This window comes from Petromyzon marinus, chromosome 6 (genome assembly GCF_048934315.1).
Source record: "Petromyzon marinus isolate PM22_M1 ecotype Great Lakes invasive population chromosome 6, UKy_Petmar_22M1.pri1.0, whole genome shotgun sequence".
NCBI lineage: Eukaryota > Metazoa > Chordata > Hyperoartia > Petromyzontiformes > Petromyzontidae > Petromyzon > Petromyzon marinus.
The window spans coordinates 2,045,849-2,060,204 of record NC_133672.1 but is presented as its reverse complement, the minus strand read 5'-3'; the positions used below and the strand labels follow the sequence as shown (position 1 = coordinate 2,060,204).

At 48.4% G+C, this 14,356-nt stretch overlaps 1 protein-coding gene across 8 annotated transcripts in view; it reads left to right on the top strand.

Annotated features, from left to right (window-relative positions):
- Window positions 1-14,356, top strand: part of EHBP1 (EH domain binding protein 1) — a 91,294-nt gene that overhangs the window by 10,369 nt on the left and 66,569 nt on the right. For all 8 annotated transcript variants that reach the window (XM_032948415.2, XM_032948414.2, XM_032948413.2 and 5 more), the window contains one exon: window positions 11,302-11,359. In XM_032948415.2, coding sequence (XP_032804306.1) covers window positions 11,302-11,359 — 58 coding nt within the window. The remainder of the gene's footprint in view (window positions 1-11,301; window positions 11,360-14,356) is intronic.

Below are 14,356 nucleotides of genomic sequence, written 5' to 3'. Positions count from 1 at the left end.
ATAAAATATTGAAATATACTATATATACTATTCTGTTTCAAATTCGGATATTCAGAATACATAGATTCGATATTAAACCAAAATATCAAAAGTTTTTTTACGTACTCATGTTTTTATACATACAAAAAAAACTGATTGGATGTACTCATAGTTCAAAAATAAGTGTACAGTGTGTTCCATTTTATTGGCATGACACATTTTGACATTACTGCAATATTGATGCGAGCCGCTGGGTACACTCTGCTTGCACGTGTGTGCCACCTACGCGCTGCAGGAATTGAGCTAAGGGTGACCTTAACGCTACACACATACTCCGCAGTTATATATATAACATGTGACGCAGATGCCAGCAATGATATTCAGGGAAGACTCTCACTGTCTCTTGCGCTGTCACTGGTGTGAGCCGTCTGGCAGGAGAGAGCGAGAGAAAAAAAAGACGTCTGGCAGAGAGGAAAAAAACCACTTGCGCGCAGACTTGGCGAGCGTGCGCGTACCCAGCCTGGCTAATTTGCATGTTAACGGTGTCCCTGCGTCCCGCCCATCTCGTTCCCGAAGATTAGGCACCGCGCACTGAATTTTATTGCTCAGGCTTATGGTAAATTAAAGCTCTCGTGCCACCGGCTTTCACGACGAAAGCCGTGCGTGTTTTTAATTTGTGACTTGTTTAGCGCCTCGATCACTTTCCTCTTCGGTGCGGGTTTTCCGTCGAACACGTCCTTCGGATGGTATTCTTTTTCTCGGCTGGTCACGAGCCGCTTGGTGTCGGTTTCAATGGGGAATTCTGAAGCTCTCGCAGATATCGCATTTTGGGATTCACCCAGGATGCCAAACCCCAGCCAATGGCCTGCGCCGTTTGCTGGGGGTGGGATCGCTCCGCCGTGACGACTCGCGCGCAGCAGACAATTGGGATTATAAACGCACTGTAATGCTGGGGGCATTAACACCGGAGGAGCGATAATGCCATATTTAAACGTGATTACGAATCCAGATGCTTATGAGTCACTGTTGTCATCCGTATGTTAATTAAATGCTTTGTGGTAATTTTTGCATCGCGGAATCCTCCATGCACCCACACACTTGCACTGTTACCGTTCGCAGGAATATGAGATGGGGTTTTTGCCTTTTTTCCCATTGGTAAAATCACGTGACTCACAGTTTAAATCCTATTTGATGATCAACTCGCCCCTTAATGCCTTCTTGGTCACTACAATTAGTACCACTCTGTAGGAAGGCAGCAGTAATTGGCCTATGGATAAACTGACCCCTGTTCGAGAAATGCAGAATATCCACCATTGGCTAAGGGCTATAAACAGGAGATACCCCATGCTCATTTCTGTGCGAACTCAATTTGAATTCCTACGATGTTTGGTCATCTACATAAACATTTAAATTGTATCAAGTACTGTAATCTTATTTAAGGCCCATATATATTTACTCACATGTTTGGTCCTTTGACATTTAAACATACTACACAGTAAACTTAAAACGTAGGTTATTGCAGCCAACATGTCGATACTCTTTGGTTCTATTCGGTAAAGTGACTTTACCGAATAGAACCAAAGAGTATGGATCCTTGCAGTCACGAAAGCTTCAAATCTAGAATCAACATGTCGATGTTGAATTCGGTGATGAAAACTCTGATGCCCCCGGTGAAGGAGCATTACCGGTCAGAATTTGATCAATACATGGAAACGTGTATAACTAATACCTCTAAACGTGACAATCTCATCGCCCAGGTGGTGGTGGGGGGGGTGGGTTAATGACAAGAAATGTCGGTGTGAAACTACCACCACGCGGCCTAACCCGACAACAAATATGGATCACTCCAAAATATTTTGAATGAATAGCGTCAGTTTGAAGCCAACTGCTTCATCATTGATCACAAGCCACCGATCTCCGTTGCAATCGTCGAACCTGGTAAGGTATATGTGAGAAGAGACTGCCAGCATGTAACCTAGCCAGTGTGTGCTAAATGCTGCTGCTGCAAATTGTATAGGGTAACATTTTACGTTCACATTTGCTTGAGCGCCAACAAATCCAGATTCCCTACAAAATTGCGCAGGATGAATGTTGTTCTTGACTCCATGTGGCCATATATGGGTGCGTACGTGTACTGTACCACACCAAAATCTTGGCTGCATTCGGAAAATACTGGCCACGTTAAAAAAAATTACAGCCGTAAATGTCACGTTGTTACAAACATTACTGTAATTCGCTGGACTAGTAATTTCTGAAAATCTTGGCAACTTTTTTTTTATTCATCTCAAACGTAACGACAGTACACGTTGCATGCTGTGTATGCGGTACTTGGCTGTATTGTGTTTGTTTCTTTGTGAATGGCCTATAAGAGTGAGCTGCATGGTCCTGCAGTGCAACAAGAAAAAGTCCATAATCGGGAAAGGCTTGTGCTTGGGCCATGAAGCAGACTGCCCACAATGCACTGCTTTTTCAAGGGATCGATGTGTATTTGTAGAATCATTACACCCTGCTAGTGCGTACAAACACTTAGTATGTGAATTTAATGCCCAACAAGTTTATCTCGGCCAAACGATTTGTTTGTCCGTGAGCATTGTTGGAAAATACTCTGAGATGGGGTTTATTAATAAAGGGGCACGTGATGAATGGCAACCTGCAAATCGGATTCCTTTCACTCGGAGCTTGCTCTTGAACACGACCAAGCGGTCTGACAGTGGACATACCTTCCTCCCCACACGTGTGCACATCGTGTTTTGTAAAATGTGTCCTGCTCATTACAAAGTGTGTTGGTTACCAGCAATCCAAACGTCACGGGCAATAGGGTCCATTTATTTTTTGTGTGGTCCTGGTCCAAGTTAGTTGACGTCCAACACGTGATGTTAAACGGGTAAAACTGGGACCAAGATAAAAAATGCTGTAAACAGGGTGTCCTCTCTTGCTCAAAATCCTTGAACGCGTTTTTCAGGCTCCCCTTATCTTATACCTTTTTGAGAATCGTTGCGGGTACAGTAATTCGCACTTTCACCGTTGCGGGTTAGCGTTGCTTGTTGGATTTTAAGGTTCTGGAACCCTGAAGTATTTGCGGGCAGGAAATGTAAAAGCCGAGTGATCACACTTGGATGGACATCTAATGTAAAAAAAAATAATGGCTTTTAGAGTTACCATCGAAATGAATGGAATTTGACTGTGACTTGAAAGCTGATCTCACAACCTTAAACATCTGCGCCTGCTTTTTGCCTGCAAATATGCATTGGCAAGGTTACTGTAGACGTTGATGGTTTCCATACGAGAGAGAGAATAAGAGGCGGGGTTGGAATGAAATGCATTGAAGTCGAGTTTCTGCTGCCAATTCTTATGCCCTTTTGTGTGTAACATGCGATTGTTGAGCATCAGCATGAGGAAATGAAATGATGCTTACAGCCGTAGAGCATGACTTGGTCATCATTGCCTTCTCGGTTACCATAGCCTCCGTTATACAAGCGCAGTGGCAAATACAAGCAGAAGTACACAGGGGCCTGGGTTTCCGTGAGGAAGTTTGTGTCGGAAAGGAGTGTGATTCCAGTTAGCGAACTTTCTATGTTTGAACCTCAATTTTGCATAAAGAATTCCGCATTGCACGCGTCGCACCGCTAACTCGTGCATTGTGCTCTTGTCAGCAGTAATAGAAAGAATCTAAATAGCAGAGTATGTGATCAATGGTCCACATGGGCACATAAACTGGAGAAAGCTACATCACAATCACGGTGGCGGTGATTGCAGTCGCGTGATGATTATGATGATGATCGTGGCTTCTCCAACACGTATGAACATGGCATGAGGTCGGCTCTTACCAATCACGCCAAGGGTTATTTAACATCCACACCGATTATGATAGGTCTTTTTTACGTTTTTATTGCATGATAGAGCTCTCTTATCGAATCGAAATTATGTTTGGCCAGCAGTTCTCAAAGTGTGCACCTACGTGGATTTCCAAAAGTGTGATACAAGTCACAGCAAAATGTAACTTATGTCAGCGATAAAATGTTTTTTTATAGAAAAACATATCTCAATCACCATCGGTACTCGGTTACCAATTTGTCCCTTCCTGAATTCTCACTTGGGCTGAATGCCCAAGTGCTGAGTTGGGAGAATTCCCACTCAGCGCAAACTGCTGCTGCAAGCCGAGACAGTATTTGCCATACAATTTACAATGGCAGTGATGTATGGATGTTGAGCTTATTTCGCACCGTACGTAGCCATTCATGCTAATCGGAGGTGCGGTGGAAGAACAATAAACTAAACACAAAAAGCACTTGTAAAAAAATGAGTTTTCAAGTGATATTGATTCGGACCCTGCATGATCATGTGAGTGAATAATAGCAAATATCTTCTTGAAAATCTTAAAAAAATCTGGTGCCCAGATGATGATAATGAGCACGTGTTGTCTAGCACGGTTGTGTACCCACACCTACGTTGACTATACACAAGCGCGTACAGTACAGGCTCGCAGTACGGAGCTTTATTTTCTTTGCGCTATTTGACCAGCTGGATCGCACGCCTTCCGGAGTCTGTGGCGGAGAAATGTTTTTATCCCCACGAGGGTTCCAACCGGCACAACGCAGCTTTTTGCAGTGTGTGCATGAATATTCGCATGGATCATTGGGGTTGGTGTTGTACACTTGTGGGGAAATAGGTTTTGTCAATGATATTCTGGAAATCATCATCATCATTAGCCATGATCAATCCACTGCTGGCCTCCCCACTGCCATTTGCTCACGATGCTGTGATGTAAAAAAAGAATCCACCAAGCACCTGCGGTTACGCTGTTGGTATCGCTCCATCTCCTGGTACGTCATCTCGGATGCGTCCCGTCCCTTGCCTGCCGCTCTGCAATTATCCTTGACCATTGGCCACCGTCCCTTTTTTTAGCAAAGTCCTGCCCAAGCCCACTTACTTTATTTACTTAGCTGAACAGAACGACGCCTTATTAAACCCATGTAAATTCTCTAATCTTTTGTGTGTGCATCTCTCCTATGCTTTCATGCGCTATTTAAACACGTTTATTCCGTTTTACTTCGTCAACAACCGTGTTTCGTTTTTGTAACAGCTTGCCGATTTAAAACATTTTAAATGAGAGAAATATGTTATTCCAGAGACGCTATCGTGAAAACAATACTCTGCTGTGTAGTCACTACTATTTGCTGTACTCGGCAGTTTTGAAATTCTTTCACGTGGCAGGAAAATTAATGGAAAAAGTATATGTCAACCGGTAGGGCATTGTAAAAGTCGTTAGCAAAATCCGATAAATGCTGCAATTAATAAGTGGGAGCTGTGCATGCTGATCATGTGACCATGTACCGAAACGTTGAAGCCAACGGTACCCTGGCGGCTATCTATTTATTGCGTATTGATCGTTCGCGCTCGAGTATTTTTCTTCTCTCCTTTTAAAAAAAAAACAGCTCCGGGGGCTGGTCAAGTAAGAACACGTGCGAATATTTACCGTAGAGCTCTCGCACGCCCAAATGTGACGGCGTTCCGATGCGAATCTCTGCCGCGGGAGAAGCCATCGCGGCGCCGCCCCGCGATGTTGTTTCTGTGGGCCGCGTCCACGCCCCCCCCCCGCCGCCCACGAATTGCGAGAATGTTTTCTATCGTGGGCCCCCCCTCCCCGCCCCGTGGGTCACGTTTCGCCGTGCGATTCGGGTTACTTCGCCGCCCGGGCCTTGCGTGGCCTCCTGAAAGCGCGCTAAGTCGCTACCTCTGAGAGAAGGCGGCTGTGGTGGCGGCCGCGGCAGTGGCGATGGTGAAAATTTTAAACGAAACGGCGGACAAAGCTCCTTGCAGAAAGAGCAGAGTTTTAATTAAAAGACGGCGCAAGACTGGCACTGTTGAGTTCCGTACTGGGGTCCGCTTTAGAGCCAGGGTTTGGGATTCGATGCGGAAGGTTCAAGCTGGGAAACGCGGAGCTTGGAGCCCATCAAATATCGCAGAACTGCTTCTGGAATCTTTGATTTGACCGCTCATCCAGGAGGAAATACTTTACCAGAAATGAATGTTCATTGAATTACAGTCAAATAGTGTTTTTTTTTAATTCTCATGGCTGGAATTTAAGCGAATTAAGTGCAAACTCAAACTTATTGTAATGTACTCTTTGGTTTTTTTTTTCGGTAAAGTCACATAGGTAAAATAAAATAAAACAACTAAATTAAATCACGACGTTTCGGAGGCAACACAAGCTTCTGTCTTCAGGTGGAACAGTCACAGCTATTCTGCTATTCTGCTGTGACTGTTCCACCTGAAGACGGAAGCTTGTGTTGCCTCCAAAACGTCGTGATTTAATTTAGTTTTTATTTTATTTTACCTACGTGACTTTACCAAAAAAACAACGAGTATGAATCCTTGCAGTCACGAAAGCTTCAAATCTAGAATTATTGCAATGGGATTTTATGCAGTTATTGACCGGGCTGAGACCGCTAACTCGCTAAACTTGAGAACCAGGTTTAATCACAGGCAGCTGAAATATGGATTTGAAAGCAGGATGTCAGCAGTGCACGGACAGCACTCTGACCTCTGAGCCGGTTGACCACCTCGATTTTAAAATAATTGAACTTTCTAACCTTTTTGAGTTGCATTCATTTGCTTCACTTTTTTGTTTGTACACAGATAAACTTTCTAGTGTGCTGTGTTGAAGCAATAGGAGGGCACGTCTGTGACAATTTGGGTTTCTCTTTCTCATTTTTCTTGAACAAATAAGGGTAATACAAATGGAGCTTGAACCATCAAGCAAACTTAGGTCATCCTCGCAGCGGCTTTTGGGCTAACCATCGAACAAAGACGGTCACCGCATCGCGTGCTTTCAGATGCGCTTCTGTGACCGTCTGGAATGCTCTTCTGATATTAGGAAGCCACTGGAGCTATGTACTTTTAAATCATGTAGATTGAAAACTCATTTCTTTCGAATAGGTCTTTGTGTTTAGTTTGTTGTCCTTGCTTCGCACCTCCGATTAGCACGGTTGGCTACGTACGGTGCGAAAGAAGCTCGAAATAAAGATCGTGTTTCGAGCGCCGTCACCTGGTCGCCTGCGGCATCTCGCCGTAACATCGCGCAGCGTGGTTTTATTCGCGCAAACTCTTTTATACCGGATGACGTCCGAGTTTGTGTTATGTTGCTGCATCCTGCGGCATATATGATGCATGCGCGGCGTGTACGCGGGGCTTGTGCATCCCTGTAGGTTACACGGAGATGAATTGTGCAAAGGAAGTCGATAAATAATTAAACCGTAGAGACCTTAAGCCGTGCAACCACGCGCATAATTAGCAGTGTTGTCGTGCGTTTGGTTTTGGTCCATGTCAAATTTTCGCTGGGACGCTCGCACACTGCGCCGACACCGACGCCAATCTGCGTCCTCCGCAGGGCGATATCTCCTGCACGTGCGCGGCACTGCGGAGCCAACGCAAGCAAAGGATAGAGTTGACCCATTCTGCCTCCACCCCCCCTGCTAGAAAGGGGGTCGCATTTAAATTCTGTAGCGCGCCACGAATGCCTCCCAAGCTTGCCAATGAACCCTGGCTCGCAGTGCGTGCCATAAAGCGTAGAGGTTAATTTAAACAAGGCTCTGTGCTGGGGGGGGGGGGTCAAAGCAAAATAAGTAACCGACTCTAAATGAGTAAAGAACACCACACAAAGATCGCCTTTGTGAACGCCGGGCCGCCGTGGCGTTTTAAATAAAATACGGTCCGTACTCGTTAATGGCGGCCTCGCTCTGGGCTTGTGCTGCACCCGGGAGCACAAACTATGTGAGCGATGCGGGGCCCAGATCGCTTGCTCGCTCACTCGTTCGTCACTTTGTACCCCAACGGGGCGCTTTGCGCTTCTTCTGCGGCTCTGCTCGTCGCTCACAAACTCCTCCCGTCCTATGGCTCGCTTGTGGTGGGATTTGCCCGTGGGATAAATACCTCTGGGGGGGGGGGGGGGGGGGAAGAAGTCATCTCTCCCACCCTCCCCGCCCGCCTCGTCGCTAACGCTCTCCGTTAATTGTCATGTTGCGAAATACTGCATCCTCTTGAAAATGTCGTGGGGGGAATCTTCGCCGGACTTTGCGGGGTTCTCCTTCGGGGCCGTGAGAGCTGCAGCCAGGAGGACTTGCTCGCCCGACGAATGCTTGGCCTCTCCCAGTCAGAATCCCACCATCGTGGCTTTTCTGCAACATCTCCACCACGCGGCGCGTCGAGGGGCGCCGTTTCTCCTCCTTCTTGTTCTTCTTCCTCGTGCGAAATGGTGCGCAGAGCTACGCTCGCACGCTCGCACGTGTCGCATGACAGAACCGATGCGTGCGGGCGCACTTATCATAACGGCCCGCATTCCAGATGAGTAACATTTGCAACCCGCTGCCACAAAAGGCCTTCAAGCAAGATGCTCTGCCGAGTTCCCGATAGTTCTCACATGAGTCTGCTCGGTGTGGGGGAAAGGATCGGCGCTCTTGCTCATTGCATTGAAATGCTTCCGGTGGCTTCTTTGACGCACGGAATTGTTATTTCTTCTCTGCCGCCTCAATTCAATAACGTAAATCCCAAAGGAAATATTTCCGTCGCTTGTTTGGTGGGGACTCGAGAGTTGGTTTCTTGTCCCAACTTGCCGAGGAGAGCCGTGCAGCGTGAACCTCTTAAAATGATTGTTCCAAAATGGCGAACGTGAAATTGCGGCCGTGGTGGTTGTAGGTAAGGGCCGTTGGCGTCCTGCCCTGTGCTGTTAAGGACGCACGTGACAATTCGTCGATTTTGTAATAGATTTTTATTCTCACGAAACTGGCATGAAAGACTGTTTTCATTCAAACTAATGGTTGGAATGAACAGGGCAGTGCAAACTCAACCGAGGAGGACAACGGAGTACAGATAACATGGTACCATCGAGACAGCACAAACGAGAGTGCGCAGACAGTACTAAGGAACAGCACAATACAGACGCACACGAGCAGTAGAGACGAGGGAGATAGCCCAAACGAAGTGGACGACGTAAAATGAGATCGTAAAGTTGAAACAAAACAGATTGTTTTCTGGAATCAATTCTTGGGAATTAATAGAATTATTGGAGGACATGTTTCGTGCCCAGACTTCTCTCCGCCCTCTTGAATATTACTGGGGGATGTTGGCCACAGTGACTCTGGAGTTTGCCCCCCCCCCCCCCCCCCCCCGGGAGAGGGGCCTGAACTCGCTCACATTGGTTCACTTGTGTGGTGTCAAAGGGAGATGCGTGGGTGGAAAGTATTGGCTACAGAAACTATAAAGAGCCGGTGAGCGGCGAACTTGGCCGTGTGTTTGTACGTCACTGGTCTCCCTGAGTGTGACTCATCGGCTGGCAGGTGTGTGGCGCGTCCGAGATTATATTCCCTAGTTGTGGTTATAAAAAGTGAAGTGTGGCACGTAACTTGGCCTGGAACGAGCAACACGTGGGTGATGAGGCAGGGATGGTGGTGTCAATATTTGCTGCATCACCGTTTCCATTCCGGTCACTGCGGTGTCACGTAAACCGAGGTCTGATCAGCTTTGCGATTTGAACACCTGCGGTTCTGATTTAAATTCCCACTTGTCTTAAACACGAGCCCAGTCCCAAGTTTACCACATTTTGTTATCCCTGTCGGTGCCGTTAATGGATTCAAATGCCTTGCGTTAATTTAAAGGTGACAGCTGTCAATTGCCTTGCTTTGTTATTTTTATACGTTTGGGCCACGTGAGCGTGTAAGTCGGATAATATTTCTTTCCCTCTTGCCAGAGCTCTCTCGCTGTCTAAGTTTGGAAGCTTCCGGACGAATCTGTTCGCCCGTTTAGGAATTTTGCCTCGCCGTATCGGCACGTTCGCCGCTGGAACGGAGCGTGAGGAGTCGACGGTGGGTCGATTCCCTGCAGCTGCCTCCGAAATTCATGTTTTGGGAGATGCCAAAGTGCGCCGTCTCTCATGAAGCAGATGGCGCGGACACCGCGGCGTTGCCATGTGCCTCTGTCGTAAATTAGGAAAGCTTGGCATGCATTAAATAGCAAGGGGGATAACTCCGCACATTACCATGGTTTTCCAAGTTTTTCTCGCAAAATTAAAGATGACAAATTAAAGGTCACCGGCGCTTTGGGGGTTGTGTTTTGTAGACGTACAGCAATTGCTTTAAAAATTGCAGATGAAAGCCACGGCTTGCTGTCAATCGCAGGGCTTAACCCTGACTCCACCTCGACTTAGTCGAGTGTGCGGAGCCTGGTTTCGCTGTGCGCACGTGACAAGCGTGACTGGCGCGCGGTGATTTATGGCTTCGCTCAACCACACGCCACGTCGGATCCGTACGCCGCACCTGTACATGGACTACGCGGGCGGGCGGTAAAACCCAGGCCGGTGCGTGCGGCCGATTCATCGTAGTGTCGTTCCGCTGATTCGTGAGCCGCGATAGCGACACGAGGCGCTGTGCGCGTGTAACCGTGGAACGGTCGATAGGGCTGCTGGCTTGCCGCTGTGTCGTTTGTGGCAGGTGCTGATAGAACATTTCTCGGAGTCTTATTTGTTTTTTTGGTTGTCGTCCGTCCATGGCCGCTTTTCTTCAACGAAGGAATTATTGTTATAATTGAATTAATTAATTACATGGAGGTGCTTTTTCCGTTGTGCACTGGTGTGATTTGTGATGCGTTACACCTGCAGTGCCATAATGAATGATGTCCGCGGTCATTTGTTTGAAAACCGGGTGAATGACGCCAACACTCCTGTGTGTTTGACGTAAACTGTTTGAGTTTACGAGTGCATTTGTCATCGTTAAGCCCGCGGAACATGAGGCTGCATTTGCTCCTGGAAGCACGTTTTCTGACCACTCAGTACAGACCTCATAGTGAGCCACAAACTCCACAGGGAGCAGCTCGTAAATGCAGGAGCTCATTATTCAATTGTCTCCGTCAAAAGAAGTGAAGCCAAATACGCGAGAGTCGGTCGATGTGAGAAATATGTCACGTGACTTTGAGCAGTTACACAATGTACAACTCTGCTGAAAATGTCACACCTAATGAAACTTTAAAAATAATCTTCTGGAAAAGAAGTTTTTTTAAATTGGTAAGCCAGTTTGCATGCAGCAGGAAATAATTCTGCCAGCAGCAATCCTTGCCTAATGTTCTATTTTTGCTTGACATAAGTACCTGTTGGTATGGGCATTGTAGACGCCTGCCCGCTTGTTTGTACAGCGAGCGCGCGTGCCTTCCACGTGGAGGCTATCGCTGCATGCCCCGTGTACCCCTTCCCACGTCGCGATGCCGCTTCGCGCGGCGTGTCTGTGCCGCGGAGGCCCAGGTTGGCTAAGTGCCGTGTGGTTGGTGTTCCCGCAGGCAGCCCGACAAGCTCGTGGTGGTGTGGACGCGCAGGTCTCGGCGCAAGTCGTCCAAGGTGAGCGGAACCTTTGTGCGCTGCTGGTTGGCGGTGCTCTCCTCGTTTTCATTTTTGTAATCGTAGCGTTCCACCGTGCATCCGTTTTAAGGTTTCGCTGCTTCTCGCTCGATCGACATGCGAGGTGGCTCCGTTAGTGCGCATTCTCCTGCCACTTGTGCAACCAGTTATCGCTTTAAGTGCGTGCATCTGCGACGGTAAATTTCGTTTGGGAGGCTGCCTTTTTTTTTAAAATGTTGTATCATTAACTCGTGTTCTCTCCTTCACTCCATTGGTTCCAGTTTTGCGTGTGCTGCACACCCAAAGTGCCTACCCCCCGGTCAACCCTAAGCCTAACTCCTCCCCTCCCCCGCCGTAACCCCCGTATATGAAGGGAACGCAAAGCTCCATGCCGAACACGCACATACGATCCCCTGGGGCCGCTCGTCCTGGCCGAGAGCGAGGCTGGACTTTCAAGGGCGTCTGTCCGCAATGCGCGCGGTGGTTTATTCAGGGCGGTGATTCACGGCCCGAGCACATCCGCAGCCAAGTCACTGTGTGGCCCTCGATTCCTTCCGTGGGGGGACTTGTGCCAGCTGTTACAGCAGAGAGCGTGCGTGATTCGGGGTGTTACGGTTTTATGCTTTCAGAGGGCATGTCCCAGGTGTCGGAAGTTCGCAAACCAACTTTCCTTTTTGTGTCGCAAAATTAAGACATCGCTGGCCCCGAGGTTTGTTGTGAGACATTGGGCAGCGATCATCTCCGTGGTGGACATTCTACACACTCGCGGTCATGGCTGATCCCCACCCTATGGGGCGACCACTATTTTGATTTCCTGTGAAGTGCTACTGATTTTATCTTCTCCCAGACGAATGTGGCACTGAGTCAACCCCCCCCCCCCCATCCAACTGCGATTTTGAACTGCCGACCTTTTGATTGCGATTTCATTTCCGGTGCTCACGCCACAGCGCCACCTGGCTCGATCCATTGCTAACGGGGACGTTTATAATTTGTACGGTGAATCCTGGTGTCCGTGATTCGTTGTGCTCCCAACTGTGTTGTTTTGTACTTGCGCGCGGGAAAGCGTACGACGCTTGCGAACGTGATGAGCCCGCGGTGCTTTTGTTTTCTGCGCCTCGTGCGATCACAATAAAACAGCCACCGCCCCCACCCCGCGCACAGCTGACTCCACCTCGATGCTGTCACGCCCATCCTTTGACCAGCCACATTATTTTAACAAATAGTTTTAACAAATAATTGTAACAAATCACAAGTAGGCTCTCCCCAGCCGAGGATGTCCCAAGTGTCAGCTCCTCGAATGGAGGGTATAGGGAAGAGGCAGTAAACCGCTGGCCCCTCTTACACCACCAGACACTTTAGTTGAAAATCGTTAAACGCGCTCAATTTCTCAACTTGACGGTGAACGCGAAGCTATCCACCTTTCAAAGGCCACGTGCCGCACTAAATCTCTAATTTACGCGATGCCTGCGTCTGCTCTTATAGGTGATGTGTGGCGCCGGTGTTAGGGGTAGCTTGCTTTCGGGGTTGAAGGAAGGAAACATTTCCCTTCTTCATTAGGCTTAAGTGACCTCACCACCGTCGTCATTAACGCGCATGGCCTAATAGCACAGTACAAAATCGCCTGTGATGTTTCTGGCAGTGGCCTTATCGCTTTAAAATACCCAGAGGGGTGAATGGCAATGTGTAACACTTACCATGCGGCCTGTTAAGAGGCTATCCAATTGACAACCACTCGATACGTTCAAGCACATTACAGAGATAATGCACAAATGAATACCAATCGACGTAACTAAATTACGCTGTGCTAGTTTCACCGATGTTCGCGTCGGCCACTGATACCGTAGAGGCCTGTCAGGTGCAGAGTCGGCCGTCGTTAATTCTGTTAGACGAGAGTTATTTCATGAGTGCCGCACATCCCCGTATTTCCGCCGTGCCTGCTGGCGTGGGAGCCCGCCCGTCGCGGCACCGGCGCCGCTCGAACACCGTCCGCGGCGATAAGGGGACGGCCGCGACGCCGGAGTTCGTGGCGCGTGTGTGCAGCGCCGACAGCCTCAAGAGGCCATCGAGAAGTGGCGCTACTTCTCCCACGAGGGCCCTCGCGGCGGCGGCGGCGTCGTCGTGATGCGAGGCCGCGTTATTATTTTTTTGTCTCTCGATGTTCGCACCGTTGTGCTCCTTGTCCAGTCGTGTCGTCTACTCCACCGCGGGATTTATCGCTCGCAGCACGGCACCCGGCTCGCTTGCTGCAGCGCGGCGCCCTCCGGTCCGTTTTGCGATCTCGCCCGGTGCTCTTTAGTGATGAGCAGTGGTGATTTAATGTCAGGAATCGGACCTTGTCGGTCTGGTGCCTCTCGTAAATTTACGAATCAATTTCTTTACACGCACACACACACACACAACCACCCTGCTATTTATAACCTGCAGGGGTAAGTGTCTCCCTCGACTGGCTTGCGGTGATTGTTTTTGATGCCCCGTCTCATCGCAGGTCTGTGACCTATCGTAATTGTGTTTCTGCCGAGGAGAATGTATCTAGAGTTTGTTTACACCTCGGGGCGCTTGAAAGTAACCCGTCCAATAAAACCTAATTCAGGTCAACGCTTTTGAAGCTCCGCTTTAGGTATTTTGGGGCATCGAGGATGAAACTTGCATCGTAAATAAGTAGTTTACGTGGTAAATTCATGCGATTTATTTTGTGCCAAATATTTATTGTTACTGATTTTTATTAATATAATATTCACATATATTATTTTCCCCGCAACTGGTATCCGCTCACTGGTTCAACAGAATAAGAAAAAACACCCGAGTTACTGGTTGTGCGCTGTGTGTTAGGTCTGACCCTGTAAACAGTACCGTGATGGCCAGATCCCCAGGAGCTTGTTAAGTAGTGACGTGCTGGCAGTGGATGCCCTGGGGCTGGTCCTGGGGCTGGTCCTGGGGCTGGTCCTGGGGCTGGCCCTGGGGCTGGCCCTGGGGCTGGCCCTGGGGCTGGCCCTGGGG